Genomic DNA, 24,986 nt, shown 5'->3' with positions numbered 1-24,986 from the left:
AAATTGGTCTCTGTTCAGACTATAGCCACAACAGCATAGTCCTCAATAATGATCATAATGTTGGGGATGGGAGTATCAGCTTGTTCTGTTATGATTAGAATATCGTCTGTGTATGCTGCCGTTTTGAAAGAATGGTCCCTGATGGAGATATCAATGGAATTAGATTGTTCATTGAGTGACTGCAGAAGAGATTCAGAGGCTAAGAGGAAGAGGGATGGGTAGAGGGGGCAGCATTGCCTTGTACCTTGCTTAAGGGGAAATGAGTCTGGTAGCAATCAATTAGCCCTGATTTTGGGGCTTGAGTTTGAGTAGAGGGCCTTTACCATTTTTTAAATGTTTCGCCAAGGTTAAAAAAGGGCATCGTGGATTTTAGAAAGGGCCATGCAACATTGTTGAATGCTTTTTCAGCATCAGATGCTATTGCTGCAACAGGGGAGTTCTTGGAGAGAGTGACTTGGAGAACATGACCAACTAGTCCAACGCTCTCATTGGAGAGTCTACCTTTGAGGAATCCAGCATGGTATGGGCCAATCAGTAAGGAGAGAATGGGTTTAATACTATTAGCCAGAATCTTGGTGTCCAGTTAATAAGCAACATTGGTTTGTAATTTTTTGGGTTGTGTATGGTCCTTGCCTTCTTTAGGAAGCAAGGCTATGATGGCTTCTGCAGAAGTTACTTCAATGATACCCGTGTCCGCGTTGTTGTGGAAAAGTGAAAGAAGGGGTTTATGTAGTTCCACAGAGAATTGTTTTTAGAATTGGGCTTTCAGATCAGCCGGCCCAGGGACTTACCCCACCATAAGGGATTTAATAGATGAGTTTAGTTCAGGGGCATAAATGGGCTGGTTCAACAAGGACTGATGAGGGCATCTAGTTTGGGTAAGTTAAGCTTATTAAGGTAAGCCAAACTTTCAATAGAGTTGACGATAACGTTTTCCTCCTATAGGACACAGTAGTAGTCCAAGAAGAGTTTATAGATGTTGTGGGGGTCTAGATGTAGTTGTCCAAACTTGTTTCTGACGGGGGTCCTTTTGGCGTTGTTTTGATTTTTTCTGAAGTAGTTAAAATCTTCCCAGCAGTGTTACCTGCACAATGATTTATAGAATTGAATCTACTGACCCATTGTCAGCCCTGGTATTGAGGAGTTTGTTGTATTCATATTGTTTGCGATTTGGGCTATGTAGCAAATGTGTGCCTTTTTCGGAGTAGCTTCTGAACTCCAGTTGTTTTATTTTATTTTCCAATTTTGTTTGCTGAGCATTAGCCGTCTAATAAATATTAGCGGTGATGCTTATAGTTTCTCCTCTGGTGGAGGCCTTAAAGGCATCCCGCACGTTTGCGTAGGGCAATCAAGGTGGGGTAGGGCCATGGTGTTCAAGAAAGAAATTTCCAATGGCTTGGCGGATCGTTTCTAGGTGACTTTTGTCTTTCAGGATGTCCTCATAAATTCTCCAGGATTTACCTAATCTCTGGTGATAGAGCAGCCTAGTCTAAAGAGGCTAATATGGCTGAGTGATCAGAGACTAGTCGAGGTTTCATTGGATGAGTCGGAGATTGTTTTTGCAATGTTTTGAGACTAGGATGTGGTCTCTTCCAGAAAATGATTGGTGAGTACAGATATAAAAAGTATACTCCCTTGTATCTGGGTGTTGTAGGCACCATGAGTCAACCAGGGAAAACCTCTGACATGGTTGTTTAGGAGCTTATGTGAGGGTTTCTGTTTGAATTTGGCTGTCAAGTTGCGGTTAATGTTGGGGTTGAGTGGTAAGTTAAAGTCCCCCCAATTGTCAACCGCAAGTTATTAGGGAGGTCTGATAGTAATCGGTCTGTGTTTCCAGAAGTCCATGCCATTTGAATTCGGTGTGTACAGGTTCAGTAAATAGATTTGTATACCGGATTTACTTCGTTTGTAAAGTGTTCATCTTTCCTGTGCATCTTATGTGGTGTCCTGAACATAATGTTAGCTTGTTTGGTGATGGTGGTAAGAACTCCATTCTTTTTACCTGGAGCTGGTGACCCGATGACTTCTGAAAACCATGGAGCCTTATATTTGAATATATCTTTGTAGGCGAGTTTAAACTCTTGTAGGAGTGTAAGGTCGTATCTAAATTTGTATGTGTTCTCTATACTTTGCCTTCTCTTAACTGGGTGATTCAACCATTTGGTGCTAAGAGAGAGGATTCATGAGGAATCACCGCTGGCCATTGAAAATACATTGATGTAACTTAAGATGTGTGAGATGGGTTGCCAACCCTCGTGAGTGAAGTACAAAAATAGAGTTACTGTGTGTATTGATCCTGCTTTGCAAAAGGTTTGGCCTTGCAATGGTCTGATGTCAGATAAAAGGAGGCGGGAATCGCCAAGGACAGTGTGATAGGAAGAGAGAAAGGAGAGAAAAAAAGAGAGAAAGGAGAGTGATATTAAAACAAACCCTACCCCACTCCTCCCCCACCTTCTGTGATGGGTATAGAATGTGACCCAAAGGAAGAGACTTGTCTCCTAGGCGGCATGGTCAAATTATGTAAGTTCTAGGATGGGCAAGGATGACCATTAAAGAGATACGAACACCATCTCAAGATGGTTCCAGTCTGATGCCTGGGGAATTTTCTAAGGGAAGGAATCTGTGGCTAGATACCAGTTAAAGCATTACCGAAGGTAACTTTTTACCGTCGGAGTACTCTGGATCCACAAACTATAACCAAATCACACTTTGCGTGAGTCTGCCAGAGCTCAATATTGGCATGAATTGGGATCTAGGAAAATTATTGCAAATTAATTTGAATCTGTTGCATTTCTGCTGTTCGTTTGTGGTTGTAGTAAACTCAAACACTCTGCTAGATCTGATCACAAGCTTGCCAGTGGTCATTATTTTTGCATTAAATTACCATGGTTGTGTTCTTAAATATTCAGGTGATCCTTTTATGTTACCTTTTTCTCACATGTCACCAGAAGATCCCAACTATTATCTTTTGTTAGTAACTGTGCTGCCATATATTTGTATAACAGTGGGAAGAAGGCAATTGTAATAAGCTCCCTGTCTGCATTTTAATTCTCTTTACATGTATATGATAATTAAATTGCATTTACATAGAACAACTATTTTGAAATTTCAGGTTCACATTAAAACAAGAAGAAGAAAAGAGGAAAAGTGTAGAGATGCTGTATGATAAAAGCAGAGATCAGCTACGAAAGAAGGAGGATCAGTGCTGTAAAGAGATGGAAGGAAGACAACAGCTTGAACTCAGTCTTAGGAACCAAGAACTGGAATTAAGAACATTGAGGAATAGCATGAAACAGGTTTGAATATAGTATTAACACATTTGGATATAGCAAAACAATGTGTGCAGCTTTGAAGAGTATAACATTACAAGATACACTTCACAGTCATAATAAGAATATAATCATGTACATGTTTATTGTAGGTTTTGTGAAAATCTTAGTTTGTCTCATTATTAGGGAATGGAGTTGATTTGATGCGATCCAACCTTTTCTTCTACATCTCCCTGATGTGGAGTTTAGAAACCTCTATTTGAAATGAAGTCTTGCAGCTTGTGCCACCTCGCATTTAAAGCTTGGAATTTGGAATCACATCATTGTGAAATGTGCCACTGGTAAAGAACTGTGTATCGATTTGTGATTAGCCATAATGACAACAGAAGTGTATTTATCTGCTTGAAGTTGTGCCTCCTAGCAGGCAGTTTAAGATTTCTCAAGGTGAGGGCATGAGACATGAGCGTACCTCTTGTTGCTGTGATTTAACCTTCTTTTTCGTTGTCAATTTTAACCTTTCCTATAAGACATGATTAGTGCCCACTTCTCATTTCTATCTGACTTTGAACTTGCACATTCACCTTTTTGAGCTTGATAGCTACTTAAATTAACACTTAGCAGTTTTTTTTAAACCTTTATTTTTTAATTTTACAAGAATAAAGTGTGCAGTAGTATATGCATTAGACATAGAATGCAGGAAACAGACGAGGGGGCAAAACCCCAGTTCATTGTGAGAAATGTTAAAGCATGCCCAGGAGGAGAACCACAGGGTCATGTCACCTAGGAACAGACTCTCACTCACATGTCACCCTGTAATCCCAGCCAGAGGTAAGCCAGCTGGGGGATTCAGTCTCTGCCATCATAGCCACAGCCCAGTGCCCAACATCAACTTAACAAAGGGTGGACACCAGGACAATGACCTAGTAGTACCTACTCAGAAAGCAGGACCGAACCTTCGACATGGCCTCAACTCTGCGTGCATACAGAATCATTCACCAACTGCACAGGAACATTAAAAAAAAACAACCGGAACTTGCAGTCAACCACAGCACATGGATACCACTTATACAGCAAGCCTTACCAGGCACTACAACTCACCATTTCTGAGGCATCCAGTGTATCCGGCACAAAATCAAACTCATTGTCCAAGACACCAGTCTGTGCTGCAGCCTCATGGGGGGGGGGGAGTTTTAAAACCGCACATAAAAGGCATTGTCATTTGCAATGCCAATAGTTCAAACTCTCATAAATGTAAAACCCATTGCATTGCAAATGCTTGTTGCACTTATGTGATGGTTTCCACTCCATGTTGTCCCGCATCTACACCACTATTTCAAACAATGAGCCCACCAGGGGTGTGCAGATGCTCATTCGTCTTAGTGGAAAAGCAACCAGTTGCAACGCTTGGGGAGCATGGAATAGGTTGAGAGATACAAGGTTATTACGGTACTGGTGTGATGTGCCTATGCCTTAGAGTTATATCAGATGGACTCATCCACTTTGGAGGGTATATGACTGTTGATATTTAACCCCTCAGACTGATGGCTTGTGCTGTGATCATCTCTTAAGAGTTTGAATGGTGCTAGCTCACGCCTGTGGTTAACTACACAAGAATGCCAAACCCCCAAATCTCCTGTTTAGTGCGTCTAACCCACTCTATTTGGTAAGAGTTGAAGTTGCTTCATTATTGATACTGTAAGTCCCAGAGCTTCCTTTGGGAACTCCACTTCGGGTTCATCAATCTAAACAACAAGAAGAAAAAATGGTGAAGAAAAGAAGAAAAAAATAAAAGGAGGGCTCCAATTCTGATTTCTCAGTGCTGGTTTCATTACTCATTGATTTGTGTGCCTTATTCTTCAATACCACAAGATGAGTCTCACAAACTAACTGCTTTCATTGAACCTCTTCAATCCAATTTCATGGCTGTCGTTTAATACATCTCAGTTTGTTAACTGTTCTCCTAATGGATTGTTTCCACACCTTAGGGTTGCCTCTTGCACCTTCTCCAGAGGGCAAAGCAGACATCTTTCACTTTATTTTCCGTTATTCCACTTCCTTCATTCTTATCAGTTTTACTGACATATGTACATGATCTGAGACTTGTGGTATTTAACATATACAACAATTTCTTAAACACTGGTGCTTCTTGTCCTTTTTTGTCATCTGTTGCAAATAGGCATTCTGCTACAGCAAATAGAGATTCAGTTTTAAAGTCAACTCTGACTTTTTTTTATGTTGTGGCTGAAAAAACGAAGTCTGGTTTTCAAAACTAACAACCTGATTCTTCTATCTGATCCCATTGAGTAGCCTAAGGCTCTGGTTGATGAGCCACCAAAAGCCTACAGTTGGCACTGGCAATGGTACTGGTTCTCTATCAGAAAGATCCACCAAAAGACTAAAGTGGGCACAGGTAACAATGCTGGTACTTTGTTAAAAAGCACTAAACTTGTGCTCCAATTCAACAGCAGGGATGTACTCTTACAACCCCTCGCCACACCTTGTACCAACCACACATATTCTAACTAGTGGGACAGATGATAAAAGTAAGAACAAGCATTGGTACAGGCATTAGGTTTCACCTATTTGATTAATAACAAGCAGTTTTTTGTTGTAAGTTGTAGCTTGCTGAGTAGCTGGACAATAGAAGTTACAGAAAGTCTGTTAAAGTGTTATGATTTGTTTATGTACAAAAAGGCAATATATTGTGCTGTTACTAATGGTATAGTGCGGGTAAATTATAGCAACATTTTGAGAAATGAAAGAGGGAAGTGATGGAATTAAATGATGTAATAGCAATATTTTGTGTTTAGAGGAGTTCTGACACCTTTTGGGCCCAATGCCACTGCACCCGCTGCACCATTAAAATCACGATCCTATTGCCTGTAAGGTAACTGCACTTGTGACAGCCTGTTCAGTAGTAAAATATTGCAATATTTGGTGTTTAGAGGGGTTCCTAGAGCTTTGGACCTCGGTTTCACTGCACCTGCTCCACCATTGAAATCTTGACCTTAGTACCTACAAGCGAACTGAAGTTGTGACTGCCTGTTTAGTATTCAAATATTTGGTGTTTAGAGGAGTTCTGACAAATTTTAGTCCTGGTACAACTGCACCTGCAACACCATTGAAATCATACCCCTGGTGCCTGAAAGATAACTGCACTTGTGGCTGCCTGTTTAGTAGTAAAATGAGTTATTTAGCCTAGAGGACACTGTGACAGCAATCAGTAAACTAAAAGTAGGTAAAGCTCCTGGACCAGATCGGATACCAGGGGATCTGTACAAATCAGAACCCACGATATGGGCACCATACATAAACCTTCTGTCCAACTGCATATTGGCTGGTGGGGATATTCCGGAAACCTAGAGGGGACCTTAGGTAATAACAATTTTTAAAAAAGGCGATCCTGCTATCCCCTCCAAATATAGACCCAACAGTTTAATTGACAACCTACAGAAGGTTTTTGCCAGGCAGGTTTTAGACCAACTACAAGAATGGATGGATGTTAATATGGTATTGTCTCCCTCCCAGGCAGGTTTCCGTGCTAAAATTAGCACGTGGGACCAAGCTTTCAGATTCTCCGTGCTAGCATGGAAGTATGTGCTACTCAGGAAACAGCAGCTCTACGTAGCTTTTGTGGACCTGCGAGCTGCATTTGACTTGGTTCCGCGCAAATTGCTGTGGAAGACCATGCTTGACCAAGGTGCCTCAGAAGACTTGGTGTCCATGATAGATAGATTGCATAAGGATAATGATGCTCATTATAGGTGGAGTATAAACGGGGAATTGACAGAGAGGATTCCAATCCAATATGGGGTGTGCCAAGAGTGTGTTCTTGCCCCCACACTGTTTTCCCTATTTATCAATGATGTGGTGAGTTGTTTAATGAGTTGTAAGAATGATGCCCTCACAGTGAACAATGCAGAAGTCCCCATCTTGCTCTTTGCAGACGATTCTTTGTTAATATCTATAACCCCAATGGGCTTACAACTTTCATTGGATACATTTCTGAGCTTTTTGCAAACAGAGGAAATTGGAACAGAACACTTCAAAAACAAAATTTATGGTTTTCGGCAAAGTACGGGGTGGTATACGAGAGATTAAGATCTTACATGAATCTATGGAACGGGTAAAAAGCTTTGATTACTTAGGTATAGGCTTGAATGAGACGCTTAGCTTGGAATATCAATTGAGGAAGAGCTTCCTAACATTGTGCCAAAGATCTAAATCTGTATTAAGATTTTTTAAACAATCTTACACCCAACCCCTCTCTCCGTCCCTTGAAATTTTTAGCGCAAAAGCCCAAAGTGGAGCTCTGTACGGAGCAGAGATATGGGGATTTACTCCTGTAAATAAATTAATGATTTGTGAGTATAATTTTGCTAGAGCTCTCATCTCGCTACCTGTTACAACACCACTCACCCGACTTTTGTGTGACCTTGGGTTAAAGAAAATTGGCGATTTGGTAGCTCTGAGACCCCCTACTTATTGGTTGGTACTATGGACTACTCCCCAACTGATTGATTATCGTAATTCCTTACAGGAGGTCCTGGCGCTCAATGGGGCAAAACAAATTCCTTGGTTTAAACATTTTGCTAAAAGGTGCAAACTATTGAACTTGATGGGTTTGTGGGAGTACCCAGAAAGGGCCACTAGAAGTGACATCCTGACCTTTAAAGCTAACTATTGAAAATTAGTGGGGGAGCACTACATGAACAACCAAACAAGCGGCCAGTTAACATCCAACTTCTTAAATATAAAATCATGTTCCTTATTTGAACCTTTTCTTGACCTGATTTCTCCCCCTTTTGCTAAAAGTTTTTATTAGGTTTAGATATGGTAACCTGTTATTGAAATTTCTGGGGAAAGAGGCCACTGGCCTAGTTTTCAGCACTTGTCCAGCCTGCTGTGAAGTTGATGAAACTGAAGAGCATATTTTCTCTCTTTGCCCCAAGTAAGTATCGACAGTTACGTAGGAGATGGATTACACCAATATGCCTCAATTTGGGTGTTAAGCAGTACCAGATTGCGTTCAGAATTTTAAAATCGGATACTTCTGGGCCAATAGTTTTTGCTCTTAACCGTTTTTTGTTTTCATTCTGGCTTATTCGCAAATATTTTTTACTATAGTTGTGTCGCCACATTTAAAAAAAAATGTTGTCTTCTTCCAATGCCCTATACGTATTTTAATATTTAGCTTGGTGGTATATGCGTTTTTTTATCCCACATTCTTGGCGGTTGTATAGCACTTCTTTTTAAGTATGACTAGGCCAATTGTAATCAAGTATCTATGTACCTTTTTAATCTGATTTGGGATGTCATTTTGTACTTGTGTTTTCAATGATTTAATACTATTTTAATTGTAAATATACCCACATTTTTATTTCTGCATGTTTTAATGGTTTTTGTACAAATGACCAACTAAAGTTATATATGATGATGCGTAACATTCTGTGTTTAGTGGGGTCCCTAGAGCTTTTGGCTCCGGTGCCACTGCACCTCTAGCACCATTCAAATCAAACCCCTGCTAACTGCAAGATACCTTCAGTTGTGTATGCCTGTATAGTAGAAAAATATAACCATATGTGGTGTTTAGAGGAGTTCTAACAACTTTTGGACCTAGTGCCACTGCTCCTGCTGCACCATTCAAATCATGACCCCGTTGTCTGCAAGGTGACTGCACTTGTGGCAAGGCAGTCACAATTGCAAGGTAACTGCAATGGTGACTGCTTGTTTATTAGTAAAATATAGCAATATTTGGTGTTTAGAGGAGTTATGATAACTATTGGCCCCGGTGCCATTGCACCTGCTGTGCCATTCAAATCATGACCCTGTTGTCTGCAAGGTAACTGCACGTGTGACTGCCTGTTTGGTTTAACATTTTAGCATTAATCTGTATTTACTCGGGGTCCCTAAAGCTGTTAGCCCCTTTGCACCTGCTGCACCATTCAAATCAAGTCCTTTTTAACTGCAAGGTAACTGCAATTTTGACGGCCTGTTTAGTAGTCAAATATAGCATCGCTCTTGTATATTAATTTTATTTTTAACAAGCAGTGCCTATTACAGCATTTATAATTTGATCATAATGACCAAATACATGAAGTCGAAAAAATCAATCTGATAACGCAGCCAAAGTTCAAAGAAAAGTACTGAGGTATGAATAGGAAATGCCACAAATGTTCTAAAGCTAAAATATCTCGTTTACACAACTAAGTAATGAAAATCAAACATTCCAGCATACTGTTAGAAGCTGTCTGCTATTTCCATGGGGAAGAGATCTTATCTTGACAATGAATGGGGCTTAATCTGTGTGAACAGCTTTAGTAGAAGTATCGTAAATGTGCGCAGCCAGGGGAAGTTAAAAAAAAAAAAGTTCCACAAAAAAGCGAATGAACACAGTAATTTAGCAGGGGAACTGATCAGAGCCCCTTTTAAGATATTTTAAATACAAGAGACTTCACAAGCACAGTGCAAGTGCTCTGCGGGCAAAACCTAAAAAGGGGAAAAGTAAAAGAGAAAACAGACACAGGAGAGCACCACTTTGCTTTGTTACTGTGCAGGACATGTGCCTCTGTTGTTCGGAATAAGTATATAAATAGAAATAGGAGATCTTTAATAATCTAGCAAGAAAGGTCTGCATTTAACTAAAAGTGAAAAGATGTACCATAAAAATAGCTCTATGTAGCAGTCTCTGTGTGTTGTGAAGATGACGTTTGTGAAATTGAAATATAACAAGATATACGTGACTACTGAAATGTTCTTCAGCCACCTTTCCTAATCCTGTGTCCTGTGCTCAGTGTGCCACTGAATTCGAACTAGCCTGGCTGATGAGGGGTGAGACCCTGAAACCTGTCCCAGGATGCTTGTTTCTGGTCCAGGGAGGGCATGGCCTGGCAGTTTGGGTGGGACAGTTTCTAAGGGAAGCAGAGTCAAGACTTGTTTGCAAATGGCTGGGTCCAAACTGGGGTGGGGCGGTGAGCAAAAAAATAATGGATTAAACCTAGGTCTGTGACTGGGGGTGAATGTTTGATTTTTTCAGCATTACTTCCATTATCTGTTCTTTTTGCCTTTCCTAGTGGCAAGATAACTACCTCTAGCTTCATAAGTTTGTGGCTCCTGATACTGGTTTACTTAAACTCGGACTTGTTCTTTGTTTAGTTGAAAAATAGTGAACATTCTGTGACGCCTACTTGAATCACTCACTATATGCCAATTGCACCTTAAGTGCACATTACATCTGCTTGTCCTATCAAATGATATTCGATGCAGAACATCTTTGTTTCTTCAAAAGAAGAATCCAAAGTGTACTTATTTCCCAAAACATTTAAATTCTCATGTTTGCAGTAATAGTTCAGAGTTGTTTAACAACTCAACTTTCTATCCAGAATACTCTGAAACAGAATTGTTTTTCATCTTTATGTCCAAATATTGAGAGTACGGGTATTCTTGAAGATATAGTCCCCTGGTCGAATATCATCACGTAGTGTCCTCACATGCACAAAGCTTTTCTCCAGGCCACACCAATACTACGTAAACACTGCCAGCCTCCACACCTTTCAAATAACTCAATGTGGGTTGGTTTGTGAAATGGTGCCCACACACCCATTGAGTTACCGTCATCGATAAGCCCAGTCTTAAGAATAATGTACAAGCCACCCTCTCTTCCTCCTATTTCAGAAGTTTACTTTGGATTGCATGTGATTGTGAGACATATCCACTTAAGGGTTGGACTGAAAGATGATGTAATATGCCATTTCTGGTGTTTATTGATTCCTGCTAAATATCTTCACTGGTCTCTACTGTGTTTCAGAAGAACAGTATTACAATGCCTAATGCGATTGGTAGGTTGACTATCTTTCCTGACCTTTGGAGCATTCAGATGGCATTATGCTAAAGCTGGACGTGTAGCAAATTTTTTAGGCTGATCTGTAGGACTGATTACAAATGGCTATATCCTAAATTGGATTGTGTTTGAACATATTTCTAACATATTTTAAAACTATTGTGCCAGGTTGAAGAAGAGCGCAGTGAAGCTCAAAGACTGCTTTCACAAGAGCGAAGTGCACGTGTTGTCCAAGAGGGCATCTTGAATAATCACCTTTGGCGGCAAAAAGAAGAAGAAGAAAAAAAAATTAAAATGATCACTAAAATGGAAGAGGTAATATTTTTTATACCACATCTTTATGATAATTATATGTCCTTCAAATAACATCATACTATACAATGTTTACATATTGTTGGTGTTTTATAGTGGTTTGAATTGTATTTGTATTTAAGAAAAGACTGTGGGCATCCATGTCTAGTTGTGTATTCAAATGCAGGTGCTACAAGTATAATGCAAGGCATTTGCAGTGTAATGTGATAATGCTTCATCTTTTCATTGTCTGGATGTGTTAATTGAATGATGCGTAACGCCTCTGTGGTGCAAGGGGTGGGCAGGAGTTGAGTCTCAACCTTTGAATATTCATTAGTTATTGAGCCCTACCTCCAGGGACGTAGTCCACCATGATGCTGAAGTGCTTTGTTTTCAGAGAGTAGAGAGTGCACTGTCCCATACCAAAATAAAATTGATAGTACCTCAAGGCTCTGTCTTCTTCAGGCTTGTTTAATGCCTACCTGTGATCCAAATATAGCCTCCTAGTCATTGGCTGTGTCATGTGGAATATGGGCTGGTCATTTAATAATGTACATATTTCTTTAACAGTAGTTTTATCTTTTTTGTTTATAAAATGTTGTATAAGTCACGTAGCAGATATTGTACCAACACGGTCGGTTAAAAGAAATCATGTACTTGCAGTAATTTCGAAGCCAGTTCTATGGAAAGCGAATGGATCTCTTTGTGCCTATTTCCATAATTAAAAGGTTATGATTCATCAGAAACATATTGATCAAACAAAAAAGTACAAGTAAGAAAGAAAAAAACTACCCCATTCCTCCCTCCAACCACGCCTTCTACCCACGTATAAAGTTACATGATAACATCAATGTGTCTCCAGCTATCCTTGAAGCTTTCCTTGAAGCTTTCCTTAAAGTCTCGGCATTTGAATGGGTTATACCTTTAAGTAAGCAAACAAAAAAGGTGAATATGTCCATTTCGTAATTTTTATCCTCGGAACCTTCCCATTTAGTTCAGTTGGTAATTTATAGTCCCATTTTGCCCTCCACAATTATTAGGAACTGGAGACAGGGCGGTAAGTTCAGTCAAATGTTGATGTCAAAAGCAAACTTTTGCTTTATTAATTTTTGGCTAAAGTAGGTATGCAGTATGGATTGCAAACCATGTTAAAAAAATTGTTTTATACATTACAAATGTGATAAATGAAAAGCAGATCTTAAGATATTAAGCTTCCCAATCTACACATTTCATTTTTCCAAAGGTTAATATCTTCTTTCAATGTAAGTTGTGTTCTTGACAATTGGAACAATTTCTGTTTAGTATCTCTGATCCACATAAGAACAAAGCTATGTGGCAACTTGCTGAAGTGACAGGTTTACATTAGTTACCTTACATAGCCCTAGTGAAGTCAAGTCAAGTCAAGTCAAATAATTTATATAGCGCGCTACATACCCAGAGGGTCTCAAGGCGCTTGAAGAAGGGTGGGGAATTACTTGTCGAATATCCAGGTTTTAAGTTGCTTTCTGAATGCTAGGTGGTTCTGAGTGAGGCGAAGGTGAATGGGAAGCGAGTTCCAGGTTTTAGCCGCCAGGTAAGAGAAGGATCTTCCTCCCATGGTGGTTTTGTTGATGCGAGGTACAGCGGCAAGGGCTTGGTTGGAAGAGCGTAGCTGGCGGGAGGGGGTGTAGAAGGAAAGTCGTGTGTTGAGGCATTCGGGTCCAAGTTCGTAAAGTGCTTTGTGTGCGTGGGTTAGGAGGCGGAATGTTATCCTCTTATTGACGGGGAGCCAGTGGAGATTTTTCAGGTGATCAGAAATGTGGTCTTTACGCGGAATGTCTAGTATGAGTCTGGCTGCTGCGTTCTGGATGCGTTGGAGTTTTTTCTGAAGTTTTGCGGTGGTACCGGCGTATAGAGTGTTTCCGTAGTCCAGGCGGCTTGTAACCAGTGCATGGGTGACCGTTTTTGTAGTTTCGGTGGGGATCCAGCAAAATTTTTTTTGAGCATGCGAAGAATGTTGAAGCAAGATGATGAAACAGCGTTGACTTGTCTGGTCATCGAGAGTGAGGAATCCAGGATGACGTCCAGGTTCCGTGCGTGATTCGTCGGGATGGGTGCTTTTCCAAGGGCCTCTGGCCACCAAGAGTCGTCCCAGGCGGAGGGGGAGGTACCTAAGATAAGGACTTCTGTTTTGTCTGAATTCAGTTTCAGACGGCTGTGTTTCATCCACTCGGCCACTTCTTTCATTCCTTCATGTAGGTTGGTTTTGGCGGTGTTGGGGTCTTTGGTGAGTGAGAGGATCAGTTGAGTGTCATCAGTGTAGGAGATGATGTTGAGGTAGTGTTGTCATGCGATGGCCGCGAGGGGGCTCATGTATGCGTTGAAGAGGGTGGGGCTGAGTGAAGATCCTCGTGGCACGCCGCAAATGACTTCAGTGGCCTCTGACTTGAATGGTGGAAGGCGGACTCTCTGAGTTCTTCCGGGAAGGAACGAGGTGATCCATTCCAGTGCTTTTCCTTGGATTCCGATGTTTCTGAGGCGTTGTAACAGGGTGCTATGACAGACCGTGTCGAAGGGTGCTGAGATGTCGAGGAGAATGAGGGCGACTGTGTCTCCATTGTCCAGTAGAGTTCGAATGTCGTCTGTTGCTGCGATGAGGGCGGTCTCGGTGCTGTGTTTGGCTCGGAAGCCGGACTGTGAGGAGTCAAGGGATTTGTTGGTTTCGAGGAAGGCGGCGAGCTGGCTGTTGACAGCTTTCTCAATGACTTTGGCCTTGAATGGAAGGAGCGAGATGGGGCGGTAGTTTTTGAGTTCGGTGGGGTTAGCTGTGGGTTTTTTCAGAAGGGAGCTGAGTTCGGCGTGTTTCCAGCTTTCTGGGAAGGTGGCGGAGTTGAGGGAGCAGTTGATGACGTCTCGGAGGTGTGGTGCTATGATGGAATCTGCTTTGTTGAAGATGTAGTGAGGGCATGGGTCTGTGGGGGATCCTGAGTGGATGGAGTTCATCAGGCGGATGGTGTCCTCAGTGGAGATTGGGTTCCAGTCATTAAGGATGTTCAGGGGGGGTGAAAGTACTGCAGAAGGTTGGGTGGGTTGGTCTCCGGGTTGGTTGTCGAAGCTGTTGTGGATGTCTGAGATTTTGTTGTGGAAGAACGAAGCTAGGGAGTCGCAAAGGGTTTGAGAGGGAGTGATGTCGTTGGAGTTGGCAGTGGGGTTGGTAAACTCTTTAACGATGTTGAATAATTCCTTGCTCTTGTGGGCGTTGTTGTCTAGTCGGTCTTTGAATGCGGCTTTCTTGGCAGTCCGGATCAGTTGGTGGTGTATGCGGGTGGCGTTTTTGAAGGTGTCCCTGGTGCTGGTGTTTGGGTCTTTTTTCCAGGCCTTCTCAAGGGAGCGACAGAGTTTCTTGGATTTCTTAAGATCATCGTTGAATCAGGGGGCGTTTTTGCTGCCTAGTTTGATTTGACGTATTTTCAAAGGTGCTAGGTTGTCGGCGCTGTTGGTTAGCCATTGAGTGAGGTTAATGACTGCTTGGTTGGGGTTCAAAGAGTGGGTAGGGGGGTATTGAAGAAGTGATGAGGAGATCTGGTCAATGGTGATTTTGTTCCAGTTTCTTCGCAGAGTAGGTTGAGGATGGTTGTGGGTTGTGGTCTTTTCGTAGATGAAGTGAACGCAGCTGTGGTCCGTCCAATGGAGAGCTGTGGTGTGACTGAAGGAGATATGTTTGCTGGAGGTGAAGATAGGGTCGAGTGTGTGACCTGCGTAGTGAGTGGGGGTATTGACAAGTTGTTTGAGTCCGAGGTTGGCGAGATTTTCCAGAAGGGTGGTGGTGTTGCTGTCGTTGCTCTTTTCCAGGTGAAAATTGAGGTCTCCCAATAGAATGTAGTCCTCGGAGGGGAGGGCGTGTGGGGTGATAAAGTCAGTGATGTCTTCACTGAATTGTGCACAGGGTCCTGTTGGCCTGTAGAGGAGGGTGCCTCTGAGTGTGGTCTTGGGGTCAGTGTGGATCTGGAAGTGAAGGTGTTCGGCGGTAGCGAGGTGAACGTCAAAGCTGGTTGAGATGCGGATGGAATTCTTATGGACGATAGCGATGCCTCCTCCTGTTTGGAAGGTGCGGTCTTTTCGGATGATCTTGTAGCCTTCCGGGATGGCGATGTTGATGTCTGGGGCTGAGGAGGCGTTCATCCATGTTTCTGTTAGGAAGGCGACGTCCGGAGAGATGTGTCTAGTAGATTCCAAAGGTCGATGGCGTGTCTGTGGACCGAGCGGGTGTTGAGCAGGATGCATTTTAGGTGGTTGGTGTCAGATCTCTGTTTGGTGTCAGTGGATGAGGAGTTGGTCTTGGTGCCGTCATACTTGCAGGAGTTGCATGTGAAGGGTCCATGGGTGTGTCCAGGAGCGGCTTGGGCGCAGTTGGGGTGACGGCCGGAGTTTAGGGCTAAGGGGGTGGAGGCGTCGTATATAATGCGGGTGGGTGGGTGGTAAGGGTGCCAGGGGGACTGGCGCTGGGCGCGGTCCAGGCGCGGACAGGCGTAGACGGGCTTACTTTTGGCGCGCCTTCGGCGCGGCCGCTGCGCATGAACGCTGCGCGTTGGGACATCAGTCTTAAATGGATAATGGATGGGGGCGGAGCGTGGGAGGGTCAGCTGGGAGGCGGTCTCGGGGAGGCGTGTCAGGGGAAAGCACAACAAACAAGATGGTGGTGGAGCCTCAAAACGAAACTTAGGAAACAATGCCAGCAATCCTTTAAAGCACAGCCAGAAGCAGCAGCGCGCTCTCTAAGGGCACCGGGTGAGAGCGCTAACAGTTGAATAATGCTGCGGCCACAGAGTGCTAACACAAACAACAATACACAGTTCAGAAATCGCTGCAAAATGAATAAGTAATAATGCTCAGCGTGCAATTCCTAAAGCGGAGCTACAATACCAATCTAGTGTCAACAATGCAGGTGAATCACGCGTCGAGAGCAGCTTCAGCTGTGGGCTCTGGGCGCTGCAGTTAGCAGGAGTCAGGGAGCGTGGGGGAGCGGCCGTTCAGGACGAGATCCAGGCGGTCACAATCTGGCTTGGGAGGTGGGGAGCCCTCTATTCGTGGGTGGAAGGGGCAGCTGGGAGGCGGTCTCGGGGAGGCGTGTCAGGGGAAAGCACAACAAACAAGATGGTGGTGGAGCCTCAAAACGAAACTTAGGAAACAATGCCAGCAATCCTTTAAAGCACAGCCAGAAGCAGCAGCGCGCTCTCTAAGGGCACCGGGTGAGAGCGCTAACAGTTGAATAATGCTGCGGCCACAGAGCGCTAACACAAACAACAATACACAGTTCAGAAATCGCTGCAAAATGAATAAGTAATAATGCTCAGCGCGCAATTCCTAAAGCGGAGCTACAATACCAATCTAGTGTCAACAATGCAGGTGAATCACGCGTCGAGAGCAGCTTCAGCTGTGGGCTCTGGGCGCTGCAGTTAGCAGGAGTCAGGGAGCGTGGGGGAGCGGCCGTTCAGGACGAGGTCCAGGCGGACCTCGTAGTTATGTACAATGTAGTTATCTTTGTGAGAACATTTCACCCTTTACTTTATGGATTTTCAACAGATAGCATTTTATCAATGTATTTTGGTTCTTTTGTCTGGACTACTCCATTGGCTGACTATTTTTTACTCAAAAGCTCAATATTCTACAGAATTTCAACATGCTTGATTCTGGGTATTAATAAAAGGCTGAAAAACATTAGTTTTTTTTAAAGTTTGACCTTGTTTTCCACTAGAGTATACATAGATTTATAAATAGATTGGTGGCACCAGCAGAGATGCGCCCAAACTTAAGCTTACACTACACATCTGAGGTTCCTATTTCAAAGCTCTCCTAGTCGTCAACTGCCTTTATGGTGCAACAGTTTTACTTAACCAAAGGGGGCAGAGGAGAAATCAGGTGCTGGCATTGCCTCTTTATGTAGGGACTGTCACAGAGACAACCAACAGAAGAAATTGGGCTCTATTGTCTGTTACAAGTCTCTCTAAATGCACCGGATTGAAGCGTATGTGGACCCCTGGTCCAGGCTCAGAGAGGGAGAGATACTTTTTCACCAACACAACAGGTCTGCAGAAAGGTGCCAAAGATGAGAGACTGGCACTTTCCCAATCTTAAGTGGTGACTTGGGATCTCTGCACCGAGACAGGATCCTAGGCTTGAAAGAATGGTGCAAGAGTCTCTCGGGAGCAGAATAAGATTTGTCCTGCATGATCCTCCACTCTTGGGTGCTTGCCAACCTTTTCCTAGACACAAAAAAACCAGTTTTGTATAAGAAACCGTGTCTCGTACCTGTGTAAAGATGGTTGTGAAACTTGGTGCTTTCACCTTACTTGGGGTTACTCACAACACTTATAAGGAAATTGTGGGTGAACTCTACAATGAAAAGACAGTGTCCCCAGTAGGGTGCCTCACTACCTCATCAGCAGAAAGCGGAAAACATTGTTTACAATGCAGGGATTACATTGCGATGCTATTACATCGCGGTTTTCACAACGCAAGTCGTTACGACTTGCACTAGATGGCGCTCTAGGACAAGGAATAGTATGATTTACTATCCAACACCTTCCCTACTGTACGTAGACTGGAGTTGGAAAAGTAATTATGCTACTCCTAAGTCCAGCGCCCTCCAACGCAAGTCGTTGTAACGACTTGCGTTGTAAAAACCACGATGTAATGTACTGCATTGTAACGTCATACATCTGCAGAAAGCATGCTCAAGACTATGCATCTTCCTAATGATGAAATCTCATATCTTCTCTGTGGTAAGTATACCTTAAACTCCATGCAAGACCAGTATTCCTAAATGCACCTCATGCTGATGGTTGTACATGGAAATCAGGTGTGCATTGACCACATTTTTCCCAACCAAGATGCCAATCTGTTCAGCTGCTGCAATTGGGTGCATTAGTTAAACAACGAATGGGGTAAACCCAGTATCCCTATGAACCTGGGCAGTTAATCAATGTTATCAACAATTGGTTCATTGGGGAACACAAAAATGTCTCTTACTTTCCCATAAATTATGTAGAATTTAGAACAGAAATCAGAATCCACTTTTCTTAAAGGTTTGTTTTGGACGACAGATGCTTGGCGCCGAGGAGAGTAATCTTCCTGGACGCCTCGGCTCCAAAACAATACATATGATACTAGTATTTATGAATGACTAAAATTTATAAAATAGTACATAAATACTTAGACGGTCTCTGGATTCTGATTTCTGTTCTAAATTCTACATAATTTATGAGAAAGTAAAAGAAATGTTTGTGTTCCCCAATGAACCAATTGTTGATAACAGCAATTGGGTGCATGACATGTTTGACATGTTTGTATTGCTACACATGGCTTTATTCAAGAGCATGTCAGTGTAATGTATCCAAGCTGAAAGTGTGAGGGAAAGAAAGAGCAAAACAAGAATAAATCAGGATATCAGGGCCCTGTATGGGAAATAGCTTAATTCCAGAGAATGGGTCTCTGAGCCTGACTGGCAGAAAAACAGAGAACTGGTGAGGGTGCACATATGCAGAGGTAAGGGGGCATGCAATGTATAATGCACACATGTATTGTAAACAAAGGCATGCCCTTTATTGATGCACATTTATCAGCTTTTGAAGCAGTTTCCGGCCTCCCTGTTACTTTAGAGGGATGTCCACACATTGGAAATCTGTGAGAGACAGGATGAAAGAATATTCAAGCCTCAGAGTGAACAAGCATTGCTATTCAGTAGAGGAACATATGTGATTTGTTTAACCCAACTAAATTGTCATATGATTTTTTTCAAAGAAATTCCTCGTAGTTTCTGGAGAAATATATTATAAGCGTACATTTGGTGGTTCATCTGATATTGCTGAAAAAGCTGGGACAGATGACTTGCATACTTATTTATTTAATTTGTTATTTTGCATAGCACACATATGGCCCAAGAGTGGCAGAGAAGAGTGTTAAACAAGTTGTAGTGTCTAATGATTAAATTGTTCCCCATCTGATCATGGAACGGGATAGATTACAAAAATAACAAGAAGGTATTACATTCCAGACAGAGAGCAAAGTTTGATATTTTTGTGTGATAATTTTTGGTCCTAGGGAGCATGATGAGGATCTACTTAAAATATATACAGTATTTAGACAAAAGAAGAGTATACCTTAAGCTTTACAAGATGCTATTTTTGGAGTTGAAGGAACGGAATGACTCTGCATGGGCTGCCGAAAGAGATGCCTGTTCTTTTCACAAAAATCCATAAGAGAGGTTTTTTCTGATGGGAGACTAGAAGGAGTTCCAACATTAGAGTGCACTCCCGGAGCAGGATTCTTTAAGTGATCTTTTCTTTCTGCAGCTCAAGTGTTCAAGTAGTTGTCTGAGCGACTTACTTCCTACTGAGGGATCTAAAATAGCCCATAAGGCACCTTGAGGGTAAGACTCTTTTGCTCTAATCCAGATTTATTGATTCTAATTAGGCTAGTGATCAATTGGATGATGGATCTAGATACTTCAGCCAAGACCGTTTTCAGTAAGTTGTCATTGTCCACGCTGTTATATGCCACTGAAAACTTAAAGTGCGAGAGAAGAATCTTTATTGTAACCCAAATATATAAACAATTATTCTTCGATATTAGTAGGGATGTTTGAGTCTCTTTATGGGGGCAGTGCAAGTATTCACTACCATGCAGAGTGTGCTTAGGTCCGACCTATTCTTGAAGCTGCCTTGTGGCTTTCCTATCAGTGATCTTGCTGGGGTAGGGTAAGTTGGAAATTAGTAGTTAAACAAGACCTTGGTGTTGGATGATAGTTTCCGAAGGAGAGCTGTAATTATGGCATTTTCTATGTATATGTAAGAACTCCAAATTGAAAGGTAAGATCTGTTTCAAGTGATGAGAACATTGTTTCACACACAGCTGAACACGGCTCAGCTGGCCAATAAAGAGCCTTTTATTTATTCTGCAAAGCTTACCATTTTTTTGGGACCAAGACTATAAGGCATGGAAATTCCAGAGGAGTGTTAGGAGGGAAACTCAAAGGCGCTGAGTTGACTTTGATGGATTCCTGTAACTTGGAGATTTTCTGCCCTAAGTATACTGCAGGTATGTCCTTGTAGTGCTGAACTTGCAGTGCTGACCAGTTGAAGGTTTCAGAATAAGAAGTATTCAGGGAGTGTGTCCTGGTTAAGTGCATGTTTTTGAAATACCTCAGTGAGTTGAGGTAGTTGTTTGTTGCATGGGCTGCACGTGTAAAAAGGTTTTTAGGTGTGGAAGAAATTGAAGAAAATAAGAGAGTTGTTTGTCCATGGCTGTATTCTTAACTCTCAGCTCGAAGGTTTCAAAATTATGTCAGAACATGAATTCCAGTGTATTGGCTTCTGTTTGCATTAGGCAGAGAACTCGTTATTTTCTTAACCATTGCCTGCAGATAGAGGTTACCTTCCAGGGATACATCTAAGAACAAGTAACTGTGTTCTGGAGTTTGATGGATCAGTGCTGTGTTGATTAAAAGAAGCTCACCTGAGCATTCATGGTTTTTAAGGGCCTGCAGAAACGTGTTTACTGGAGAACATTTGATAATCTCAAATGAACATCACTTTTTCAAGGCAGAATTGAATTGAGGGCATGTACATTTTGCTTATGCAGTTTCTTAGTTATGTGCTTGATTTATAGTTGTACTACTCAAAAAAGATAATATATGGCTAAGTGTTCACATTAATGCATGGAGACTAGTGTTGGCACCCACCTTTGACACTTCGCCAGAAATCTTGGATTTTGGAAAGGTCGTTTAGTGCCCATGTGCCTTTGAAATAAAAATGTTTTAATGTATTTATTCAATTCTTAATTTTATATATATTTTATAATATTTTATATTGCATAGCCAGTATTAAACATAAAAAACGAAAGCATCTGAATACGCAAGTATTTACATCACATATATATCAATAATTTGTATCCGATAAATCTCTCAGCTGCATCAACTTATGGTATAGTAGGTAAAAGTGGCGCAAGTGTCCCTGGACAGTCTTCTTTTATTACAGTGTTCACGTCGTGGGAAGTTACGGATCAAGAGTCTCTCACCTATCCTTGGTATTCCTCCCTGAATCTCCATATCTTCCTATCTTTTTGGACGCATCCCCTGACCTCACAAATAGGGATTTCAAGGATGCAGCATTTATCCATGCTTTGTCCCTATTTAGCTAGGCTGGAGGGTGTTTGCTTTCTCCAGTCCTGGGTTATGTATCACTTCACTTGTGTGAGTCCCATATGTAAATGAATTTCTGTGGCCCTTGTGAAAACCTCATCATCAGGTATGTTTAGTAAGGCTAGTTTCAGATTCAATTGTAATTGATATTTCAGTATCTGCTGGAATGTATGAGATTTTCCCACCCAAAAGAGCCTGAATCCTAGACCACGTCAAACTGTGTGGCTAAAGTCACCCACTTCAGCCCAGCAAGTGAGGTATTCATTTCTGGGCTGTGGTGCAGACATCAGAGTCTGTTAAGGGTTAAACCACCCTTGTTCAAACTCGGGAAGCAAGTCCACAATAAAGTAAGGGACTGTTAGCTAAGAATCATCTTCTGATATCCACATATTGTAGTAGTGGAAAGAAGTAATATGATGAGATGCTGTCAAAGAATTTTCTCAAATTATGTCATGAGTTGTGCCAGAGGATCTTATCTGTGGGTAGGAGACATTCAGGTAGCTCACCATACTTCCTTCGTGGTGCACAGTGGTCATGGTGTCAAGCTGAGATGGGCTCCTGCTGGTAAATTCATCCAGGGTAACCTACTTGAAAGTTTCAGTAAATTTATTTTGAACAAAGATTTAATCTCGAGCCTTTGGTGCATAGAATTCTGCGGGAGATCAGTATTCAGTCCACAACTATTCCCCATCCCATTCCAATCCTTTCCCCCATCTAGAAAATGGGGAGTTTACATGTAGAACACTGTTAATTTTTAACAAATGTTTGTGACCCGCCAGCCCCTGGATAGCTAGTTGAAATGCAATGACCCTCGGCAGCACAAGTAGTTTCCCTCTGCTTTGGATAGATACGTAGTCTCAAAGCCTATAGAATTCAATATGGGATGTAAAGGATCAATCTGTGTGTGGACTGTGCGATGGCTGTTATGGCTGGAGTGAAGTAGACAATAAAATCAGTGGCTAGCAAACATCTGTCACAGGGCTCCAGTGTCATAGAGCAAAGTTATGTGTAATGAGGCCCAGGCACATCAGTGATGAGGTAACTCTGGAGTGTATCCAAGCTCGAGTGAAGGGACAGAAGCAGCTGAAAGTGGGGTGAGGGCCAAAACTATGTGGCCTCATCTCACAAGTCTCATGTAGATGTCTCCTCAAGTTCAGCTTCCCTTAGGTCTCGCCCCACAGCCCCCAGTGGGTATCAATGGGACGTTCATTGGGCGGGAGGGGGGCACGTCAGTCTCAGACACTGACTATGCTGCTCCACCTACAGTAAGTCAAGAGAGGGGGCCCAGGTCCTGGTCTCCAAAGTCACCTGCATCAAGATGGCAAGATTGATGAGTTTCAGTACCAGTGACTCTCAGCCAGCTACCATGCGAATTTGTGTGGGGAAGGCGATCCCTAGCCTGACATCAGGGCAATGTGAATGATGGGCCCACAGGTGTCCGATTCAATAAGGCAGACCGCACAAAATTGGGGCCACCCCACTCACCACACCCCTGGTCTACCTTTAGTTCTCCAAAAAAACTTAGGCTAGGTGCGTGGTTCCCGGTAGACACCTGATGCCTCGCAACCATGAACGAGCTCTGCAGGGTGTCTCCTCTAGGCACCACCGCTCTCCTGAGGCAAGGGCGCCAGGTCCCCTCTGCCATTATATTTCACAGGCCACGCCTGCCAAAATTACAGCCCTCATGCTCATCCCTTCAGGGGGGCATTGCTGCAGGCAGACTGCCAGCAGCATCACTGCTCGGCCGTTATCAGATGCTAGTCGGAAGGGCCTCGGATGTCGACAGGTCAGACCCCAGGATGCATGTTTAGAAAAGGATTTGGAGTATTTCTTCTTTAGAAAAGCATTTGTCATATCAACTCCTTAAGCCACACCCTCAAGTTAAAACTTTTTAAAAATAAAAATTTCAAACAAAACTTCTCTCCAACGCTGTGCTTATTGCATGTTCACACCCATGTGCCTGGAACCTGACAACGCTCTTGGTACAATAAAACATGTTTCATGTGAAGTATTCTGTTGCACCTCCAAGCTTGGTTTTTGCTTCATTTATTAATTTATTTTAATCATATATTTCAATTGTTCTTGGCAACATTATATTTGACACAAACTTAACATGAATAATAAAGTATACAGCACATTTTGATAGACATGTCTAACTGCATGTTTCTCACTTTTTGAATCTCTTCAGACACCAGACTTAAAAAACGATTCATTAATTCTCACATGCTGGTAGCTTGTACCAATGGTCTCCATCATGTCTGCTCCACCTCCAGGCATTAAGAGGAAGCCACATACAGGTGCCACACCTGAACGGATACCAGTTCATCTTTTTGCACTTTTTTTAGATCCAGACTCAACTTTTTGCAGGCTTTTATTTTTTACTGAATTCTTATAACTTTTAACAGACAGTATGCAGATGTTTAAGTTGTGCTGCATTTTTGTACAGGGATCTCTGCCTGCCTTTGGTACCTTTGCACCAAACACAACTCCCAAGTCCTGTGTCAAATGCTCCCTTATTCATCCAAAAGGCCATCACGGAGCAGGAAGCCAAGCACAATAATAAAGAATACAAAGAAAGTTCTTGAGGTTGTTCCGGGTCACCATCTCAGGTGAGTCATGGAAGTTGTTGTAACCTTCACATGCCCGTTCTCGGAAGAATTCGGATAGTTGACCATACAATGGTCAGACTGCAACATCAGTATCTAATTCTGACCCAGTACCGCTCTGAGTTTCCTGAGCCATCATTGTCTCCACAGCAAATTGAGGCCTTCAGAGAGGCCCTGCTGAAACTCACATACAACCTCCAGTTGGGCTTCCACTGATGAGGCCTTCCCAGAGGCTGATCGACCCCATTAGTGTTAGCAACGCTGTCTACTGGCACCAGGCAGAGCTTTCACACCCTTGTTGCAGGCCTTCTGGTTCTTCATAATGGTGTGCTGTACTCCGCTGTAGAGGATTCTATCCCAATTCGGCCAAAAAATCCAGATTCATTGAGAGCTTACTTTAGGTCACGCTATGAAATCACTAAAGTTCAGTTTGTGGTTGATATGGCTCCCTTCCTGCTCCTCTGCCTCGGCATCAGCTGTACAGATCATTGGATGGCATTTTTGGGTCCAATGCCATGAACATGTCCTTCACAATGAAAACGTTGATGAGGAGGTGAACAGCGTACTCCCTCTTTATTATACTGATGCCATTCTATATCTTGAACTTCAGAATGCTAATGAATTGGACACTTCATGAGACTGACCTCAATATGCCATAGCTCCCTTTACTGAGCTAAGTCCCTTGATTGGGGGTGGTGGTGCTCAGGGCCGTGGACGTTTTGAACTTTTAATTGCAGAGTGTAGGTAGGCAAAGGTGTTGACTGAATTTCTTCAGCTTCGATCATCGATGGCTGTGCCCTTGT

The 24,986-nt window shown here is 42.5% G+C and overlaps 1 protein-coding gene across 1 annotated transcript in view; it reads left to right on the top strand.

The window, feature by feature from the left end:
• ANKRD26 (ankyrin repeat domain 26) overlaps positions 1 to 24,986 on the top strand; it is a 969,942-nt gene that overhangs the window by 569,903 nt on the left and 375,053 nt on the right. The window contains exons 26-27 of the mRNA XM_086919420.1: positions 3,113 to 3,296; positions 11,278 to 11,424. Coding sequence (XP_086775546.1) covers positions 3,113 to 3,296; positions 11,278 to 11,424 — 331 coding nt within the window. The remainder of the gene's footprint in view (positions 1 to 3,112; positions 3,297 to 11,277; positions 11,425 to 24,986) is intronic.

Source organism: Lissotriton vulgaris, chromosome 1_1 (assembly GCF_964263255.1).
Source record: "Lissotriton vulgaris chromosome 1_1, aLisVul1.2, whole genome shotgun sequence".
NCBI classification, from domain to species: domain Eukaryota; kingdom Metazoa; phylum Chordata; class Amphibia; order Caudata; family Salamandridae; genus Lissotriton; species Lissotriton vulgaris.
Note: the sequence above shows the minus strand (reverse complement) of the source record. Positions and strands in the feature narration are given on the sequence as shown.